Raw genomic sequence first — 19,433 nt, 5'->3', positions numbered from 1 at the left:
GGCAATCTGAATACTTTTGAAGTGCAAAGGAGGGATTTGGGGTCTATTAGACCTCCGATCCCTCCATAACCACTTAAGCCCCGGACCATTTTGCAGCTAAATGCCCAGGCCAGGTTTTGCGATTCGGCACTGCGTCGCTTTAACAGACAATTGCGCGGTCGTGCGACGTGGCTCCCAAACAAAATTGGTGTCCTTTTTTCCCCACAAATAGAGCTTTCTTTTGGTGGTATTTGATCACCTCTGCGGTTTTTATTTTTTGCGCTATAAACAAAAATAGAGCGACAATTTTGAAAAAAATGCAATATTTTTTACTTTTCGCTATAATAAATATCCCCCAAAAACATATATAAAAAATATTTTTTTCCTCAGTTTAGGCCGATACGTATTCTTCTACCTATTTTTGGTTAAAAAAAATCGCAATAAGCGTTTATCGATTGGTTTGCGCAAAATTTATAGCGTTTACAAAATAGGGGATAGTTTTTTTGCATTTTTTATAATTTTTTTTTTTTTTACTACTATTGGCGGCGATCAGCGATTTTTTTCGTGACTGCGACATTATGGCGGACACTTCGGACAATTTTGACACATTTTTTTGGCCATTGTCATTTTCACAGCAAAAAATGCATTTAAATTACATTGTTTATTGTGAAAATGACAGTTGCAGTTTGGGAGTTAACCACAGGGGGCGCTGTAGGAGTTAGGGTTCACCTAGTGTGTGTTTACAACTGTAGGGGGGTGTGGCTGTAGGACTGACGTCATCGATCGAGTCTCCCTTATAAAAAGGATCACTCGATCGATACGCCGCCACAGTGAAGCACGGGGAAGCCGTGTTTACATACGGCTCTCTCCGTTCTTCAGCTCCGGGGAGCGATCGCGACGGAGCGGCTATAAACGAATAGCCGCGAAAACACATACACACGTCGCGCCTGCATATGTAAACAGTGTTCAAATCACACATGTGAGGTATCGCTGCGATTGTCAAAGCGAGAGAAATAATTCTAGCACTAGATCTCCTCTTTAACTCTAACCTGGTAACCGTTATTTTTTTTTAAAGCCTCGCCTATGGAGATTTTTAGGTACCGTAGTTTGTCGCCATTCCACGAGTGTGCGCAAAAAGACACTCGCCTGTCCCACAATCCAGCAACGTGGCCACCCGGGCCCTCCATTCCTTCCCCCCGCCTGTCCAAGGCGCTGGCAATACTACTGTGGGCATCCAGCTGTGACAGCTTGCAGCTTCACAGCCGGGTAAGCATGTCTCACTGTCCTGCATAGCCGGGCACTCTTCTGGGACCTGTGACGTGTCCCAAAAGATTGCAGGGAGGAAGGGCCGCCTAGGCAGCCCAAGCGGAAGTGGGAGCTCGTCAGTAATCTTGATGCATTGCGGAATCGAATCGCATCAATGACCAGAAAATCGAATCGTTAGACCAGTGAAGATGCGCACCTCTAGTTTTCACCAGCCAAATACTGCACATGGAGGAAATTCCAGGAGTGGCTGGACTGTTACATTTATTGTTTAGTTCTTGAGTAGTTGTGTTTGTCAGGTGGTCTACTTGGTCTTTTCATGATGAACACTAATATCTGATCAGATTTAAGATCATAACTGGAAAATGTGACTTGGGTAAGACCAGAAAAATGGTTGTTATTCCATTATTTTTATGCTGCGCCAAAGTGACTGTGCCCCTGAATCAAGGAGAACAGCAGAAACTGAGCTAAACCACTTGCCAACCGCGCTATACCCAAATGATGGCTACAGTGTGGTCGTCCAGTTCTGGGAGGGCGTCTATTAGGCCCGTACACACGACCGGATCTGTCCGTTGGGATTTATCCGCGGATCAGTTCCAGCGGACAGATCCGGTCGTGTGTAGGCCCGAGCGGACATTTTCCAGCGGACATTTGTCCAGCCGACGGTTTTCCAGCGGATAATTTTTTTTAACATGCTATGAAATCTATCCGCTGGAAACCTGTCCTTCGGACTTATCCGGTCGTCTGTACAGACTCACCGGATAAGTCCGTCCGATCCCCATCCCTCGCATGCGTCGAAATGATTCGACGCATGCGTGGAAGTATTTACCTTCCAGGGTCGCGCACGTCGCCACATCATCGTCGCGGCGACGGCGCGGCCACATCACCGCGGATGTTTTCCGCGGGGATTTTGATCTGATGGTGTGTACAGCCATCAGATCAAAATCCGCCAGCGGACATATCCGATGGAAACGGTCCGGCGGACCGTTTTCATCGGATATCCGCCCGTGTGTACAGGGCCTTAATGTTCTCCCAGAACCAAGCCCCCCGCACACCTGCTGCGGCCACAGCTGATCACAGTTTGGGGTAACAATACCAAGTGATCAGCTGTGTCTAATCACCGTTGTTTACAGTGCAAACACCCGTTATCAGAATTCCTTTCCTCCCGCGCTGTCACTGAGAGGAGAGGATAGCCGGTGACCAGCAAGTGTGACACTGATAATCAGGACAGTGATGATCGGTGCCCTGATTATCAATGCAGCCCCATCAGTGCTGCCAATCAGTGCAGCTTCATTAGTGGCCATTAATGCAGCCCCATCAGTGCCACATATCAACTCTTTTCTTAAAATCATCCTTACCCCATGAGGCAAAATCTTGCATGGAGCTCCAGACCGAGGGCGTTGTGTTTCTTCCATTTGCGAATTATCACTCCAACAGTTGTCTCCTTCCCACCAAGCTTCTCACTGATGGTCTTGTAGCCCATTCCAGCCTTGTGCAGGTCTACAGTCTTGTCCCTGACATCCTCTGACAGCTCTTTGGTCTTGCTCATGATTTTGAGGTTTGAATGGAAGAAAGAGATTCTGTGGACAGATGTCTTTTATACACATAACGAGTTGTCATTAGGAGCCCCTTCTTAAAGCGGAGTTCCACCCAAAAGTGGAACTTCCGCTTTAACCACTTAAGCCCCGGACCATATTGCTGGTCAAAGACCAGAGCACTTTTTGCGATTCGGCACTGCGTCGCTTTAACTGACAATTGCGCGGTCGTGCGACGTGGCTCCCAAACAAAATTGGCGTCCTTTTTTCCCCACAAATGGAGCTTTCTTTTGGTGGTATTCGATCACCTCTGCGGTTTTTAGTTTTTGCGCTATAAATAAAAATAGAGCGACAATTTTGAAAAAAATTAATATTTTTTACTTTTTAGCATAATAACTATCCCCCAAAAATATATATAAAAAAAATGTGTTTCCTCAGTTTAGGCCGATATGTATTCTTCTACATATTTTTTGTAAAAAAAAATCGCAATAAGCGTTTATTGATTGGCTTGCGCAAAAGTTATAGCGTTTACAAAATAGGGGGTAGTTTTATGGCATTTTTATTAATATTTTTTTTTTACTAGTAATGGCAGCGATCAGCGATTTTTTTTCGGTACTGCGACATTATGGCGGACACTTTTGACACATTTTTGGGACCATCCGCCTTTTTTTTTATAGCGATCAGTGCTATAAAAATGCATTGGATTACTATAAAAATGCCACTGGCAGGGAAGGGGTAAACACTAGGGGGCGGGGAAGGGGTTAAGTATGTTCCCTGGGTGTGTTCTAACTGTATGGGGGGTGGACTGACTAGGGCAAATGACAGGTCGCTGTTCATACATTGTATGAACAGACGGTCGGTCAGGCATTTCTCCCCTGACAGGACCGGGAGCTGTGTGGTTACACACACAGCTCCCAGTTCTCGCTCTGTAACAATCGATCACGGGTGCCCGGCGGTGATCGCGAGCGGGGGGTGCGCCTCCGGCAGTGCGCGCGCCCCTATTGGCTACTGGGAGAGATTACGTAATATTACGTGATCTCGCCCAGCAGAGCCGACCTGCCGCCGTATAACTGCGGCGGTTGGTCGGCAAGCAGTTAAGCACTCCTCGCCCCCTTACATGTCACATTTGGCATGTCATTTTTTTGGGGGGGAGTTGGAAAAAAATGCCCAACTGATCCTAAACGTCCGTTTACCAGCAGCAGTGAACATAAGGCCTAAGAACGCCATCCCGACATCCCTACAGTGAAGCATGGAGGTGGAAACCTTATGCTTTGGGGCTGTCTCTCTGCTAGAGGTACAGGCCCACTTTGCCTCATTGAGGGGCCAATGGACAGGTGCCAATGGACAGGTGTAATTGTTTTACACTGTCGGATCTTAGGATGCAATACCGCGGCCGCCGCTGGGTGGAGTTTGCGTCGTATTCCAGCGAAGGGTATGCAAATTAGCAGTTACGGCGATCCACGACGGTTTTTCGCGTTCGGTACATCGTCGCTAGTCTAGTTTCCCGTCGCAATTTTAGTCGTCGTTTGACCTGCCCTAACTTTACACAGCCCACGTATGTGCTGTATAAAGTATGGCCGTCGTTCCCGCGTCGAAATGTAAAAAAAAGTTCTTCTTGCGTAAGACGTCCGGGAATACAAAAGTACGCTACGCACGTCGACGTTCGAAAAAATGACGTCACTTCGCGCAAAGCACGGCGGGAATTTCAAAACAGAGCATGCGCAGTAGGTCCGGCGCGGGAGCGCGCCTAATTTAAATGGCACACGCCCCTTTGAATTACGCGGGCTTACGCCGGAGGCCGTCGGCGTAATTTTTCACGCAAGTGCTTGGTGAATCAGGCATTTGCGATGAAAACTTGCGGCGGTGTAACGTATCTACGATACGTTACGCCGCCGCAGTTCTTTGCGAATCTGGCCCTTCATTTCTTTGTAAGTGGGAAAACTCACAAAATCTGCAGGGGATCAAATAATTAATTTTCCTTCGATGATGTCAGTTCTTACATATAAACACATGCAGAAATGTGCAAATAAACTATTGTCTTTGTATTTTGCAGCCAGAAAATCTTGCCCAGAAGCTTCCAAACCTCGTTGAATTGTAAGTTACTTGCTTCTATGTTGTACTCACAGATTTTCACTAGAGGGCAGCAGAGCACTACCTGTGTACTCACCTTTGTTTCTTCCAGCCTTTTTTTTTTTGTCCTCTCTCCTGGGCCTTGCATGCTTTCTTTCACCATCCCACTGTACTTTCAGAAAACAGATGAGGTGCTACAAAGTAGGTGACATGCTTTAAAGTAAACCTGTGATCTCTATAAACCTATCGGACTAAAAGGGGTTAACTTACTAAAGGTAAATAGACTGTGCACTCTGCAAGTAGGGTTGCCACCTCATCCCTTTAAGCCTGAACACATATGAATTGCACAGGTTATGAGGCAAATTTAACCACTTAAGCCCCGGACCATTTTGTTGCTAAATGCCCAGGCCAGGTTTTGCGATTCTGCACTGCGTCGCTTTAACAGACAATTGCGCGGTCGTGCAGTGTGGCTCCCAAACAAAATTGGCGTCCTTTTTTCCCCACAAATAGAGCTTTCTTTTGGTGGTATTTGATCACCTCTGCAGTTTTTATTTTTTGCGCTATAAACAAAAATAGAGCGACAATTTTGAAAAAAATGCAATATTTTTTTACTTTTTGCTATAATAAATATCCCCCAAAAATATATAAAAGAAAAAATGTTCCTCAGTTTAGGCCGATACGTATTCTTCTACCTATTTTTGGTTAAAAAAAATCGCAATAAGCGTTTATCGATTGGTTTGCGCAAAATGTATAGCGTTTACAAAATAGGGGATAGTTTTATTGCATTTTTATTAATTATTTTTTTTTTACTACTAATGGCGGCGATCAGCGATTTTTTTCGTGACTGCGACATTATGGCGGACACATCGGACAATTTTGACACATTTTTGGGACCATTGTCATTTTCACAGCAAAAAATGCATTTAAATTGCATTGTTTATTGTGAAAATGACAGTTGCAGTTTGGGAGTTAACCACAGGGGGCGCTGTAGGAGTTAGGGTTCACCTAGTGTGTGTTTACAACTGTAGGGGGGTGTGGCTGTAGGAGTGACGTCATCGATCGAGTCTCCCTATAAAAGGGATCACTCGATCGATGCAGCCGCCACAGTGAAGCGGAAGAGACCGGGACCGGAGAACGGGACGGCGATATCGGAACAACGGGGGATCGTAGGCAGGTAAGTGAAAGTTTATTTTGTATAGTTTTACAGCCCGGGCACAGCAGGGGTTAAAAGTTTTAGGTCAGAGAACTCCTTTAAGGTGAAAAAAAACACTGATAATTACCGGCCCCCCGGTTTACTTACCGGAGCCCTCGAAAGTTCCACGTCGAGGACGCTCTGGATCTCGGCCCAGTCTTCTCGGCTCTTCATTTGATAAATTGATAGCAGCACAGCCATTAGCTCAAATCCAATGATGCGAGCGCCAGGGGGCGGGACCGAGTCTGACAATCGTGTCTATGGACACAAATGCTGGATTTGGAGCACGCACCTGCAAGGTAACCCCCTTGGGAAAACGCTTCCCAGAGGCGGTTATCTGATGCAGGGAGGAGCCGAGACAAGCCGCCGTGGGACCCCAGAAGATGTGGATCAGGGGCCACTCTGTGCAAAACAAACTGCTCAGCGAAGGAAAGTATGACATGTTTGTTATTTTTATTTTATTCAAACCTTTAGTATAACTTTAATGCAGAGAGAGCTTAATTACCACCTTAATCAGCCCCTATCTGCAAGTGCAGTTGCTCCAGATGCATGGGTGGTTAACCTGTGGCCCTCCAGCTGTTGCAGAACTTCAAGCCCCATCATGACTCTGCCTTTGGGAGCCATGCTTGTAATTGTCAGCGGCTTGCAATGCCTCATGGGATTTGTAGTTCTGAAACAGCTGGAGGGCCACAGGTTGAGCACCCTTACTCCAGAGCTTAGTAAATTAGGGGGAGTGCTGCTGACTTCCATCATCCAATCATGTGCAAGCAAAAATGCTGTCTTTGGTTTTCCTTGCATGTGATTGGGCATTTTTTTTGTAAAGTGAAGCTTTACGTAATTTACTAAGCTCTGGGGCAGATGCACCTGCAGAGTGTACAGTCTATTTGCTTTTAGTAAATCTACCCCCTGGGTGCACAAGGAGACGGCACCACCATGTCGTTTGAAATGCGTTGTCCTTGGTGTAACGAGAGACCCTCAGACGTTATGGTCACACCTCCTGGAAGCCTCATGATAGCTTTTTAGACAAAAAAGAAAGAATATGGGAATCCCACCTATTTATGGACTGCAGTACTCACCGATAAAATATCAGGGGGTGTAATCAAAAATATATATACCGTATTTTTCGGACCATAAGACGCACCTAGGTTTTAGAGGAGAAAAATGAGGAAAAAAAAGATTCTGACCCAAATATGTACTGAAATATTTAAGAATATTAACAGAATTCTGTTAAATTTCAATATTCTGTAAATTTATGACACTGGCGTATACCGTATGCTGTACAGATGCTGTTTAGATGCTGTTTACAAATGCTGGGAGGGAGCGACCAATGAGGTGACTCTCTATTGGTCAGCTGACTCAGGAGAGCGTCAGTGCACGGAGCAATACGACGTGACGTCGTGTGGGCGTATCTCTGTGCACTGGACAAGGCGCAAAGCTTCCTGGGGCTTCTTTGTAGGCCGCCCGCTCTCCGTACCTCTGTGCCGCCCGCTCTCCTTACCTCCGTGCCGCCCACTCTCCGTACCTCCATGCCGCCCGCTCTCCGTACCTCCATGCCGCCGGCTCTCCGTACCTCCATGCCGCCGGCTCTCCGTACCTCCATGCCGCCGGCTCTCCGTACCTCCATGCCGCCCGCTCTCCGTACCTCCATGCCGCCCGCTCTCCGTACCTCCATGCCGCCCGCTCTCCGTACCTCCATGCCGCCTGCTCTCCGTACCTCCATGCCGCCCGCTCTCCGTACCTCCATGCCGCCCGCTCTCCGTGCCTCCATGCCGCCCGCACTCCATGCCACCCGCTATTCTGCCATGTTGCCGCGCAGCCCGCTATTCCGCCATGTCGCCGTGCTGCCCTGCCGCTAATTCCGCCATGGACCAGCCTGATGGCGCCCGCTGATTAACGCGCTGATGGGGCCGGCTGCCTGCCTGTGTTTTCTGACCAACCCAGACCACCGGTATGTGAAATGGCGGAGACGGGGCTGTGCATTCAGTATTCGGACTATAAAACGCAGGGACATTTTCCCCCATACATTTGGGGGAAAAAGTGCGTCTTATAGTCCAATAAAATACGGATAGCCACAAAATGAAAAGAGAAACGGACAAATACACTCTCTAAAGAGTTAACTGCATATTTATTAAAAAATTTATGAATATTAATATATAATAAATATGCAGTTAACTCTTTAGGGAGTGTATTTGTCTGTTTCTTTTTTATTTTTTCATTTTGTATCTTTTTAGACATGACTGCTATACATATGAGGGACTAAAAGAAAGAACATGCTGACCCCTTTATGTTTATAGTACTTGAGGGGTATCATCTCTAAATAAATGCCAATACAAAGTGGATATGGTATGGTACTTTGTATATACTCCGAAAAGTAATGAGAATTTAACCACTTAAGCCCCGTACCATATTGCTGGTCAAAGACCAGAGCACTTTTTTTGATTCGGCACTGCGTCGATTTAACTGACAATTGCGCGGTCGTGCGACGTGGCTCCCAAACAAAATTGGCGTTCTTTTTTTCCCACAAATAGAGCTTTCTTTTGGTGGTATTTGATCACCTCTGCGGTTTTTAGTTTTTGCGCTATAAACAAAAATAGAGCGACAATTTTGAAAAACATGAATATTTTTTACTTTTTGCTATAATAAATATCCCCCAAAAATATATAAAAAAAACAATTTTTTTCCTCAGTTTAGGCCGATATGTATTCTACATATTTTTCGTAAAAAAAAATCGCAATAAGCGTTTATTGATTGGTTTGCGCAAAAGTTATAGCATCTACAAAATAGGGGGTATTTTTATGGCATTTTTATAAATATTTTTTTTTTTTACTAGTAATGGCGGCTATCAGCGATTTTTTTTTTTTTTTTGGTACTGCGACATTATGGCGGACACTTTTGACACATATTTGGGACCATTGGCATTTTTATAGCGATCCGTGCTATAAAAATGCATTGGATTACTACAGTGTTTCTCAATTCCAGTGCTCAGGCCCCCCCAACAGGTCAGGTTTTCAGGATTTCCATTATTTTGCACAGGTGATTTGATCAGTTTCACTGCCTTAGTAATCACCACAGCCTTTTCATCTGAGGGAAATCCTGAAAACCTGACCTGTTGGGGGGGCCTGAGGACTGGAATTGAGAAACACTAGATTACTATAAAAATGCCACTGGCAGTGAAGGGGTTAACACTAATGGGCGGGGAAGGGGTTAAGTATGTTCCCTGGGTGTGTTCTAACTGTAGGGGGGGTGACCTCACTAGGGGAAATGACTGATCGCTGTTCATACATTGTATGAACAGAAGATCAGCATTTCTCTCCCTGACAGGACCGAGAGCTGTGTGTTTACACACACAGCTCCCGATCCCTGCTCTGTAACGAGCGATCGCGTGTGCCCGGCGGCGATCGTGCCCGCCGGGCACGCGCACGGGAGTCGGGGGCGAGAGAGCCGACATAGAGCTACGGGCTTTCGCGCAGGGGAGCCGACCTGCCGCCGTAAAACGAGAGCGGCTGGTCGGCAAGTAGTTAAATGTTTTCTCCTCTTTAATACCATTAGCATGTTGCAGCTCAATGAGTTGAATTCAGTTAACCACTTCAGCCCCGGACCATTTGTCAGTTTAAAGACCAGAGGTCTTTTTGCGATTCGGCACTGTGTCGTTTTAACTGACAATTGCGCGGTCGTGCGACGTGGCTCCCAAACAAAATTGGCGTCCTTTTATCCCCACAAATAGAGCTTTCTTTTGTTGGTATTTGATCACCTCTGCGGTTTTTATTTTTTGCACTATAAACAAAAATAGAGCGACAATTTTGAAAAAAAAAGCAATATTTTTTACTTTTTGCTATAATAAATATCCCTAAAAAATATATAAAAAAAACTATTTTTTTCCTCAGTTTAGGCCGATGCGTATTCTTGTCCCGATGCCACTTTTTTAGGACCGAGTACAAGTACCGATACTTTTTTTCATGTACTCGCCGATACCGATCACTGATACTTTTTTTTAATGTCATGTGACAGTTTTCAAACCACAATACAGACTAATGATATGAAGAATGTTCCTTACATTGGTGATCAGTGGGAAGAAAAAGTTCTAATAGGCTGAACCTGAGGCTGAACATGTTGGCATGCTCTACATTGGCATGATGTGAATATCTGGGAAATGCTGCTGCTTCATACAGACCTTGAAAAAAAGGGTGGTTGTTGTCACTCTATTACAGGAAGTTGGGCTGGAAGTTGTAGAGATCACTGTAGTAGCTGTGCCCACAGATATGGTACATAGTGGCCCGGATTCAGAAAGGAGATACGCCGTCGTATCTCTGAGTGTGCGGGGTCGTAACTATGCGACTGATTCGTAGAATCAGTTACGCATAGATTTCCCTAAGATCCGACCGGCGTAAGTGTCTTACACCGTCGTATCTTAGGCTGCATATTTACGTTGGCCGCTAGGTGGCGCTTCCGTATAGTTACGCAAGGAATATGCTAATTAGGTAGATACGCCGATTCAGAAACGTCCGTCCGCCCGGCGCATTTTTTTACGTCGTTTAGGTTAGGCTTTTTTCGGCGTAAAGTTACCCCTGCTATATGAGGCGTAGCCAATGTTAAGTATGGACGTCGTTCCCGCGTCGAGTTTTGAAAATTTTGCGTAAGTCGTTTGCGAATAGGGCTGTACGTAAGTTACGTTCACGTCTAAAGCAATGACGACTTGCAGGGTAATTTCGAGCATGCGCACTGGGATTTTTTCACGAACGGCACATGCGCCGTTCGTAAAATACGTCAAATACGTGGGGTCACAGTGAATTTAAATAACACGCCCACATTATCCCCATTTGAATTAGGCGGGCTTACGCCGACACACATGCGTAACTAAGGGCGCAAGTTCTTTCTGCATACGGAACTTGCGCCCTAAGTTACAGCGGCGTACCGTATCTGAGATACGTTACGCCACGCCGACAGATACTCCAATGTATCTGAATCCGGCCCACAGTGTATACTGTATTGCCTAAAACTGGACCATTGTAACACTGTTACGCCCGCTCTCCACCCCCGCCAATAAAGCTCTCCTAAAACGAAAAGCACTCATTTTGAGCTATGTGTTACATAAAATAAAACAACAACATTAATAATGTGATATTTTCCATCAGACTTTAACCTCCCTGGCGGTCTTCCCGTGTCTGACACGGGGTTAGATTTTCCTGCTACGATCGGTAACCCCGTGTCAGCCACGGGCTTGCCTCGCTAGATCCACAGGCACAAGTTACTTACCTTGTCCCTGGATCCAGCGATGCCACCGCGCTGTGTGAGCGAGCAGGACCTCGCTCGATTCACACAGTGCCTCCGTGTGACGCCGATCTCCGTTCCCTGCGACGTTACGACGCACGGGGACGGAGAACGGCGCCAAATTCAAAAAAGTAAACAAACACCTTACATACAGTATACTGTAATCTTATAGATTACAGTACTGTATGTAAAAAATACACACCCCCCTTGTCCCTAGTGGTCTGTCCTGTGTCATGCATGTCATTTTATATAATAAAAACGTTTCTTTCTCCCTGCAAACTGTAGATTGTCCATAGCAACCAAAAGTGTCCCTTTATGTCAAAAATAGTTTTAGATCAGCTAAAAAACAGCGATAATAAATTATAATCACTTGCAGAATTGTGCGATAGCGATTTGTGGGGAAATTCGTCATAAAAAAAAAAAAATAATGACAGCAACAATTCTGCAACTGAGCAAATTTCAGTGATTTTGATTTGATTACATTATTGAATAATTTTTATTATAATTATATTATTATTTGTTATAATTATTTATAATTATTTATTATATTATAATTTATAATTTTGTTTTTAAAAAAATGTCATACCCGGGATGCCTATTAGAAGCTTGTTTGGTCAGATTTAAGTGAGTTATTTCTAAAAATTACAGACCTACAATATAAAACGCCAAATTTCCTTGCAAATAATGGTACCGCTTTTAGCATGTTTTTTCTGACAGAATCATACCGCCAGGGAGGTTAATGAGTAAAACATTTTGCAGGGAAAGTCTGCAGAGAAATGCATTTGCTCTCTCTCTTTTTTAGGAAACCCAAGGTATTAAAAATATAGATGACAAAATTTGCTACCAAATAAAGCATGTCCAGAATTTTTTTTTTTTTTATATAAAAATGTTAGGCTAGACTAAATGATATTATGGGGCAGATCCACAGACGAAGTACGCCGGCGTATCTACTGATACGCCGGTGTACTTTAAAATTTCCCGCGTCGTATCTTTGGTTTGAATCCTCAAAACAAGATACGACGGCTTCTGGGTTAGATCCGACATGTGTACGTCTTTGTACGCCTTCGGATCTAAGATGCAATACTTCGGCGTCCGCTGGGTGGCGTTTTTCGTGTCGGGTATGCAAATTAGCGATTTACGACGATCCACGAACGTACACGCGGCCGTCGCATTCTCGATTGTCGTCTGTAGTTGGCTTTTTCCGGCGTATAGTTAAAGCTGGTATTTTTCGGCGTATACATAGAATTGCCATGTTAAGTATGGCCGTCGTTCCCGCGTCTAAATTAGATTTTTTTTTTTTTTTTGCGTAAGTCGTCCGTGAATAGGGATGGACGTAACTCACGTCTAAGTTCAAAAAATGACGTCGTTGCGACGTCATTTAGCGCAATGCACGGCGGTAAAATTTAGGAACGATGCATGTGCATTTCATTCGGCGCAGGGACGGGCTTCATTTAAATGAAACCCGCCCCCAACCCGCCCAATTTGAAATACACCGCCAGAAATACACTACACCGCCGTAACTTACGGCGCGAACTCGCTGAGGATTCGAAAATGCGCCAGGTAAGGTACGGCGGCGTAGTGTATCTCTGATACACTGCACCGTTCTACATGTATGTGGATCTGGCCCTGTGTCATTGCCAACAAAAATAAATGCCAATGCTGAACCTCAGGGGAATTTAGGGCAAAAAAGGCATTGGGACCTTGCAACTGAAAGTGGTTAAGCCGGAAAGCACAAAAAAATCAGGACCAAGCACCCACAAATTTACGTCAAGGTTGGACTCCATCATTGTAAAGCAACTGGTCAGTGAGGTTAGTCAGTAGGGCTGGCCTTCAGATTTTTGCTTGTTAGTGTCCAGTTGTATGGACGGAGGGGCGGAGAGCGGGAGGTCCGCCTGCTCTCCGCCCCTGCCCCATCTCTCTGCCCACTCTCCGCCCCTGCCCCTCTGTCCGCCCGTTTTCCGCCCCCGCCCCTCTGTCCGCCTGCTTTCCCTCTCCGCCCCTCTGTCCGCCCGTTCTGCGCCCCCCGCCCCTCTCTCCGCTCGGTCACCGCCCAGCTCTCTGCCCGCTCTCCGATAAAAAGTATCGGACTGGGTATCGGGAGCATTTGCGCGAGTACAAGTACTCGTGCAAATGCTCGGTATCGGTCCCGATACCCATACTAGTATCAGTATTGGGACAACCCTAGTATTTTTGGTAAAAAATAAATCTCAATAAGCGTTTATTGATCGGTTTGCGCAAAAGTTATAGCCTCCACAAAATAGGGAATAGATTTATGGCATTTTTATTTTATTTATTTTTTTACTAGTAATGGCGGCGATCAGCGATTTTTTTTTTTTTATCATGACTGCGACATTATGGCGGACACTTTTGACACATTTTTGGGACCATTGTAATTTTTGTAGCGATCAGTGCTATAAAAATGCACCAGTTTCGCCAGCTTTACAGAAACGTGTGGCAGATTCAGGTGGTTCTCAACAGCGCCACCTTTACAAAGCGGAGATACGGATGCACTAAATTAAAGTGAAGCTCCACCCAAAAGGGAAAGTTGCTTTTAGCTCCTCCTCCTCCAGCACATCGCTGGATCGTGGGACAGGTGAGTGTGTGTTTATTAAAAGTCAGCAGCTACTTTTTTTGTAGCTGCTGATTTTTGATAAACACAAAAAACAACTGGACCTCTGCTTTAAAGGGACACTAAAGTTAAAAAAATCCACGTCTTCTGGGGTCCCTCGGCAACTGTCATGGCTTCCCCTTCCGCAAGAGCTTTCCACCTTCATGCGAGCTCGCATGGCGGAAAGCTCTTGATGCCATAGCCGCCGACTGTATCACTCGGCCCCGCCCCCGGCGTGCTGCATCATTGGATGTGATTGACTGCAGCGCCAGCCAATGCAGAAGGGCTGCAATGTCCCAGTCCCGCTAGAGCACGATTCTGGAAAAAATGTGAATCCCGATTTTTTTTTTTGCATAGAATAAAGATCACGATTCTCTCACGACTCTCAAAAACTTTTTTGAGGTGCTACCCAACATGTGTGGTTTAGACATCATTTGCATATGCGGGCGAGACTTGCGCACATTTTTTTTTATTAATTGTTTTTGTGTAATATAAAACAATAACAAAAAAATAAGAGAGAGAATATTGCCATATGCTGCCATATAAGTTTCGCTAAAAACTGCAGATCGGCGCTAAATCTATTCCGTAGTTTGTAGACGCTATGGACCAAATCCACAAAGCAGATGCGCCGACTTAACTCGAGATTTCTAATTTTACACAGCGCGTATCTTTGCGCCTGATCCTCAAAACGAGATACGCATGAAATTCCGTTATTTCCGTCCTACCTAAAATAATTACACCGGCGCTTCTTTGTGCGCAAATTACGCTAGACACGCCGCTGTATTTGATAGGCAAAGATGCAAATGAGGGAGATAGGGCGATCCACAAAATTAAAGGGGTTGTAAAGACAAAAATATTTTCCTCTTAAATTAAAGTCTGACAGTAGCTGATAAAGTAAAAAGTAATGTTTTGCATTATAACTAGTTTGATACCTGTTGAAATCGAGCCGTTTTATTCACCTCCGTCACTCTTGAATCGTTATTCTCACTGACTTCCTGGTTTGCGCTGCGCATTCATTCTTGCTACATCACGGTCTAATGGGAACTACAGTTCCCATTAGTCTTAGCCTCCATGCCTGTGAGGGATAAGAGAGCATCTTCACGCAGGGCTGTAGTCATAGGGAGGGGGTGAGCACATTCTGCTTTCCACCATGCAAAACGGCTCGGATGCTGATGGAAAACAAGAAGAGGAGAGACAGTAAATGGCATTTTCAAACCTGGATTACTGTATTTTGGAGGTCAAAAGGAAAAACGAGGTAAGTGATATTTAAAGGGGAGTTCCAGCCATTTGTATGTTTATTAAAAGTCAGCAGCAACAAAAAGTGTAGCTGCTGGCTTTTAATAAACAGGCACTTACCTGCTCCAGCGCTCCAGCGACGCGCCGGCCGGGGCTCCGCTCCTCTCCCCCCCTCCCCGGCCGGCGTCTTCATCTTCAGTGTGGGCACCCGGCCGTGACAGCTTTCGGCTTCACGGCCGGGCACCCACTGCGCATGCGCGAGCGGCGTGGCACTGCGCATGCGCGAGCGGCGCGGCCCGGCGTGACGTGTCCTAGGCGATCGCCTACAGCAGCCACTTCCTGAAGGCGACTAAGCTTAGTCGCCTACAGGAAGGAGGAAGTGGGACAGGAAGTCCCACTCGTGCTGAAGCCCCCACTCCCCCCCCAAAAAAATTACATGCCAAATGTGGCATGTAAGGGGGAGAGGAGTGGGTTAAGAGGAAGTTCCAAATTTGGGTGGAACTCCTCTTTAAATGCTCTTGCTTACAGCAATCAATCGATCTAATAAAAAACAAACCTTTAGTGTTCCTTTAAGTGTGTGCGGCGTAGATTACGACCTGTGCGCTACTGTTAGTTTCCCGGAGCAATTTTACACTTTATAAAAGCAGCCCTAATTTTACACATGCCGTGTAAAGGTCAGCTAAAGCAATACCATGAAGGAAGAGCTGACCACACACACTTGCTGGACTTCAATCTGTATGCCACCATGCCAGGGGCATCCATGCCCCTATCTATAATAGTGACTTTAGTAACCCAGGGTACCCCCTCTTCTGAGGGAACAGCAGTCAGGAGACGCCTCGCAGAATGCATATTTGCAGAGTAAACGCACATTAATGATGTCACAATGAGAATGCATGAATGCACGCCACTGTGGTCCCTAGCACAGACACATCACATGCACATCGAATTGGATTAGATCCAAGTCCCCCCCTTTGGTACTTGGGAGCAGCAACGCCCCGCCACGGCTCCAATTATGTCACTGTGCATTCATACACCATTCAGGAACCTGGGATCACTTCTCCCTGGTCCTGGGGATCCCTACTCCACCAAAACTGAGGGTGACACCCTTATTTTATCAGGAATGCCACCCCCCCACATCCACACATCATTCACACACATAAATCAAATCATAAGTACAGAATACCAAATGAAATAATAAAAAATAAAAAAAAAACATAGAAATAAAAAAACAAAAGTATCCCTGCTAATTACTTATCGGCGGCGATTGCTACGCCTTGGCTGGCCACGGGCACGGCCACGCCCTCGCGGAGGATGTCCATTGGGGGGGTGTGAGCTGGGGAAGGAGGAGCCTCCTGGGGGGGGTGAGCAGGGGAAGGACCAGCCTCCTGGGGGGGGTGAGCAGGGGAAGGAGGAGCCTCCTGGGGGGGGTGACCAGGGGAAGGAGGAGCCTCCTGGGGGGTGAGCAGGGGAAGGAGGAGCCTCCCCTGCTGGCCTGCCCTCCAAGGCCACTGCAATTCTACTGAGACAGGCAGTGAGGGCAGCCGCATTGGCCTGGCCAGACCTAGTATTGTCCTGCACAGCCTGGGTCAGGGCAGTCACCTCCCGGGCCACGCCTGTTGTGGTGGTCTGTAGGTCGTTCATGCATGTAATGACCGCCACTGAGTTGGTGGCCACATCACCGTCTGCCTCCATCATTACACCCAGGCTGTGCTCCATCTGGGTCATTTTTTGGAGCATTTTATCCAGAGTGCGGGTCTGCCGGGCATTGTCCCTCAGCAGACTGACCGGCAGACGCTCGGCCACCTCCATGGTGTCCTGGGTCGCCATCCTGCCTGCCCCTGAGGCTTGTGGCCTGGGAGGAGGGGATAGATTGACCCTTGTGGGTGGAGGCCTGTTGGGGGAGAAGTGGGAGGGGCTACCCCTGATGGTGGCCTGACTAGTGCCAGCCTCTGGGGTAGCCTCAGGGGAAGACTCAAAGGTCATCATATCAGAGGCCAACAGAACTTCCCGGCCAATCTGAATATTTTCATCCTCAACCTCCTCATGAGGGGAGGTTTGGCCACTCCCCTCCCCTGGGGAATCCTGCCCTTCTTGGGAGTCATCAGCAGCCTGTCTTGGGGGTGGTGCAGCAGCCTGACCTGATGGGCCAGCAACCTCCTGGCCTGATGGGCCTGCAACCTCCTGGCCATCTGTGGAGGACACAAAACAATCACATGTTTGAGGATCCACACACTTGGCACATCTTCCCTTCCCCCACTCACACATGCTAATCACCAGAGAGAAAAACCAAAAACTTACCTGTCCTCACAGGAACATCTGACTGATAGCCAGGCAGGCCCACCACCTGCTGTGTGTGGAAACACTGGGCCACTGCCCATTCCTCCTCCGTCAGTCTGACTGGGCAGGGTCCCCCTCCTCCAGTGCCCCTGGTATGGGCATCCATCTTTGCCATCTTACTGCGGACGACGCTCCTAAGGTCGTTAATTTTTTTCTGTATGCCAGCGGGGGTCCTGGTCCCCCCCCCCCCGCCGCATTGACCTGATCCGTTATCCGTTTAAGGAGCTCCTTCCTCCTGGCCAGGGGGGTGTTCCGGCTCTCAGGGCCATGCAGATATCGCCCATATCGCACGATGCCCCGAGCAAGAATTCGCTTCTCTCCCAGGGTGAAATTAAGCTTCCTGCGCTTGGGGGCCATCACAGACACCACCCAGCACCAATAAACTCACCCAAAAAACAATCACCAATACACACCCAAAAAACAGACAAAAATATACACCCAACAAACATACAAAAATATACACCCAAAACACAGACAAAAATCTAAACACACAAGCAGACAGCTACTATAAATTCTAAATAAAACACGAACAAAAAACAAACAAAATACAAGCACAAAAAAAAATCTGCAAAAACAATAACAAACAAATTAACAAAATACACTTATCAAAAACAAACACCAACTAGACTCTCCAACTCCTCAAACACTTTTCTCACAAACACAACTTAACAACACACCAACAAACGTTAAGAGCAGAAGCAAATTGCTCATGGAAGGGAACACAGGGAAATACTTTTGCAAGGGAAGTGTGTTTGACTGGGGCTATTTAAGCACAGGGCGATCCTCAAACTAAGTACACTTGGCCTTTTACCTATCTCACTGATTGCGCCCAGCAAAGTTCTGCACATGCGCAGTGAGCAGCAGATTCGTGCGCGCATGCGCAGTCCGGCCGGCCCTTCATTTGCATGGGTTCACGGCTCATTACAATGAAGCACGCCCACTTCCTTCCCACTTGCCATAACCCCGCCTTACGCCTCGGAATTTAAGTTACGCTGGCGCAATTTTGTGTGCAAATGCGCTGTGGATACGGCACTTACGACACCAACTTAGGGCGCCGTAACTTAAATGACATAAGTTTTCTGAAACTTAATTTGCGCCGCTGGCTGTGGATTTGGCCCTATAACTTTTGCGCAAACCAACCAATATAAGCTTATTTGGGATTATTTTTAACCAAAAAATAAAAAAAAGTGTCTGATCTGTCTGTCTCAATGTCGCAGTCCCGCTGATCACCGCTATTACTAGTAAAAAAAAAATGCCATAAATCTCTCATATTTTGTAGACTCTATAACTTTTGCGCAAACCAATCAATATACGCTTATTGCAATTTGATTCGTACCAAAAATACTTAGAAGAATACGTATTTGCCCAAATCGATGAAGAAATTAAATTTCTTACATTTATTTTTAATTTTTTTGATATGTATTATAGCAGAAAGTAAAAAATTGTCGTACTTTTTTGTTTATAGCACAAAAAATGAAAACCGCAGAGGTGATCGAATACCAACAAAAGAAAGCTCTATTTGTGGGGAAAAAAGGACATACATTTTATTTGGGTACAGCGTCGCCCGGCTGCGCAATTGCCAGTTGAAGCGATGCAGTGCCGTATCGCAAAAAAATGGCCCGGTCAGGAAGTGGGTAAAACCTTCCGGGGGTGAAGTGGTTAAAGAGTTAATCCAGTGACTGTTTCATTTGCACTAGACAAGGTTTTTTTGGTTCAGATTGTCCTTCAGCTTGATGGGACAGACAGCAGTAAGTTTGTCCGATCCCGAGGCGAGTGAAGGGCAGGCAAGATTGAGTATCTGAACATGGCGCAGCCGCCAGCAGGAAGCCAGCCAGCTCCCAGACATTGGTCCTTCAACATGCCCTTCACAAGGGTGTGAGGCTCCCTCGGTATGAGGATGGGCACAGTGTCCACACACATAGGACGTACAAGAACAAAGTATAAG

General features: G+C 46.3%; 1 protein-coding gene across 3 annotated transcripts in view; it reads left to right on the top strand.

Annotated features, from left to right (window-relative positions):
• Positions 1 to 19,433, top strand: part of LRRC28 (leucine rich repeat containing 28) — an 83,828-nt gene that overhangs the window by 29,956 nt on the left and 34,439 nt on the right. For all 3 annotated transcript variants that reach the window (XM_040342344.1, XM_040342345.1, XM_040342343.1), the window contains exon 3: positions 4,831 to 4,871. In XM_040342344.1, coding sequence (XP_040198278.1) covers positions 4,831 to 4,871 — 41 coding nt within the window. The remainder of the gene's footprint in view (positions 1 to 4,830; positions 4,872 to 19,433) is intronic.

Source organism: Rana temporaria, chromosome 3 (genome assembly GCF_905171775.1).
Source record: "Rana temporaria chromosome 3, aRanTem1.1, whole genome shotgun sequence".
NCBI lineage: Eukaryota > Metazoa > Chordata > Amphibia > Anura > Ranidae > Rana > Rana temporaria.
This window is presented reverse-complemented; position numbering and strand designations above follow the sequence as displayed.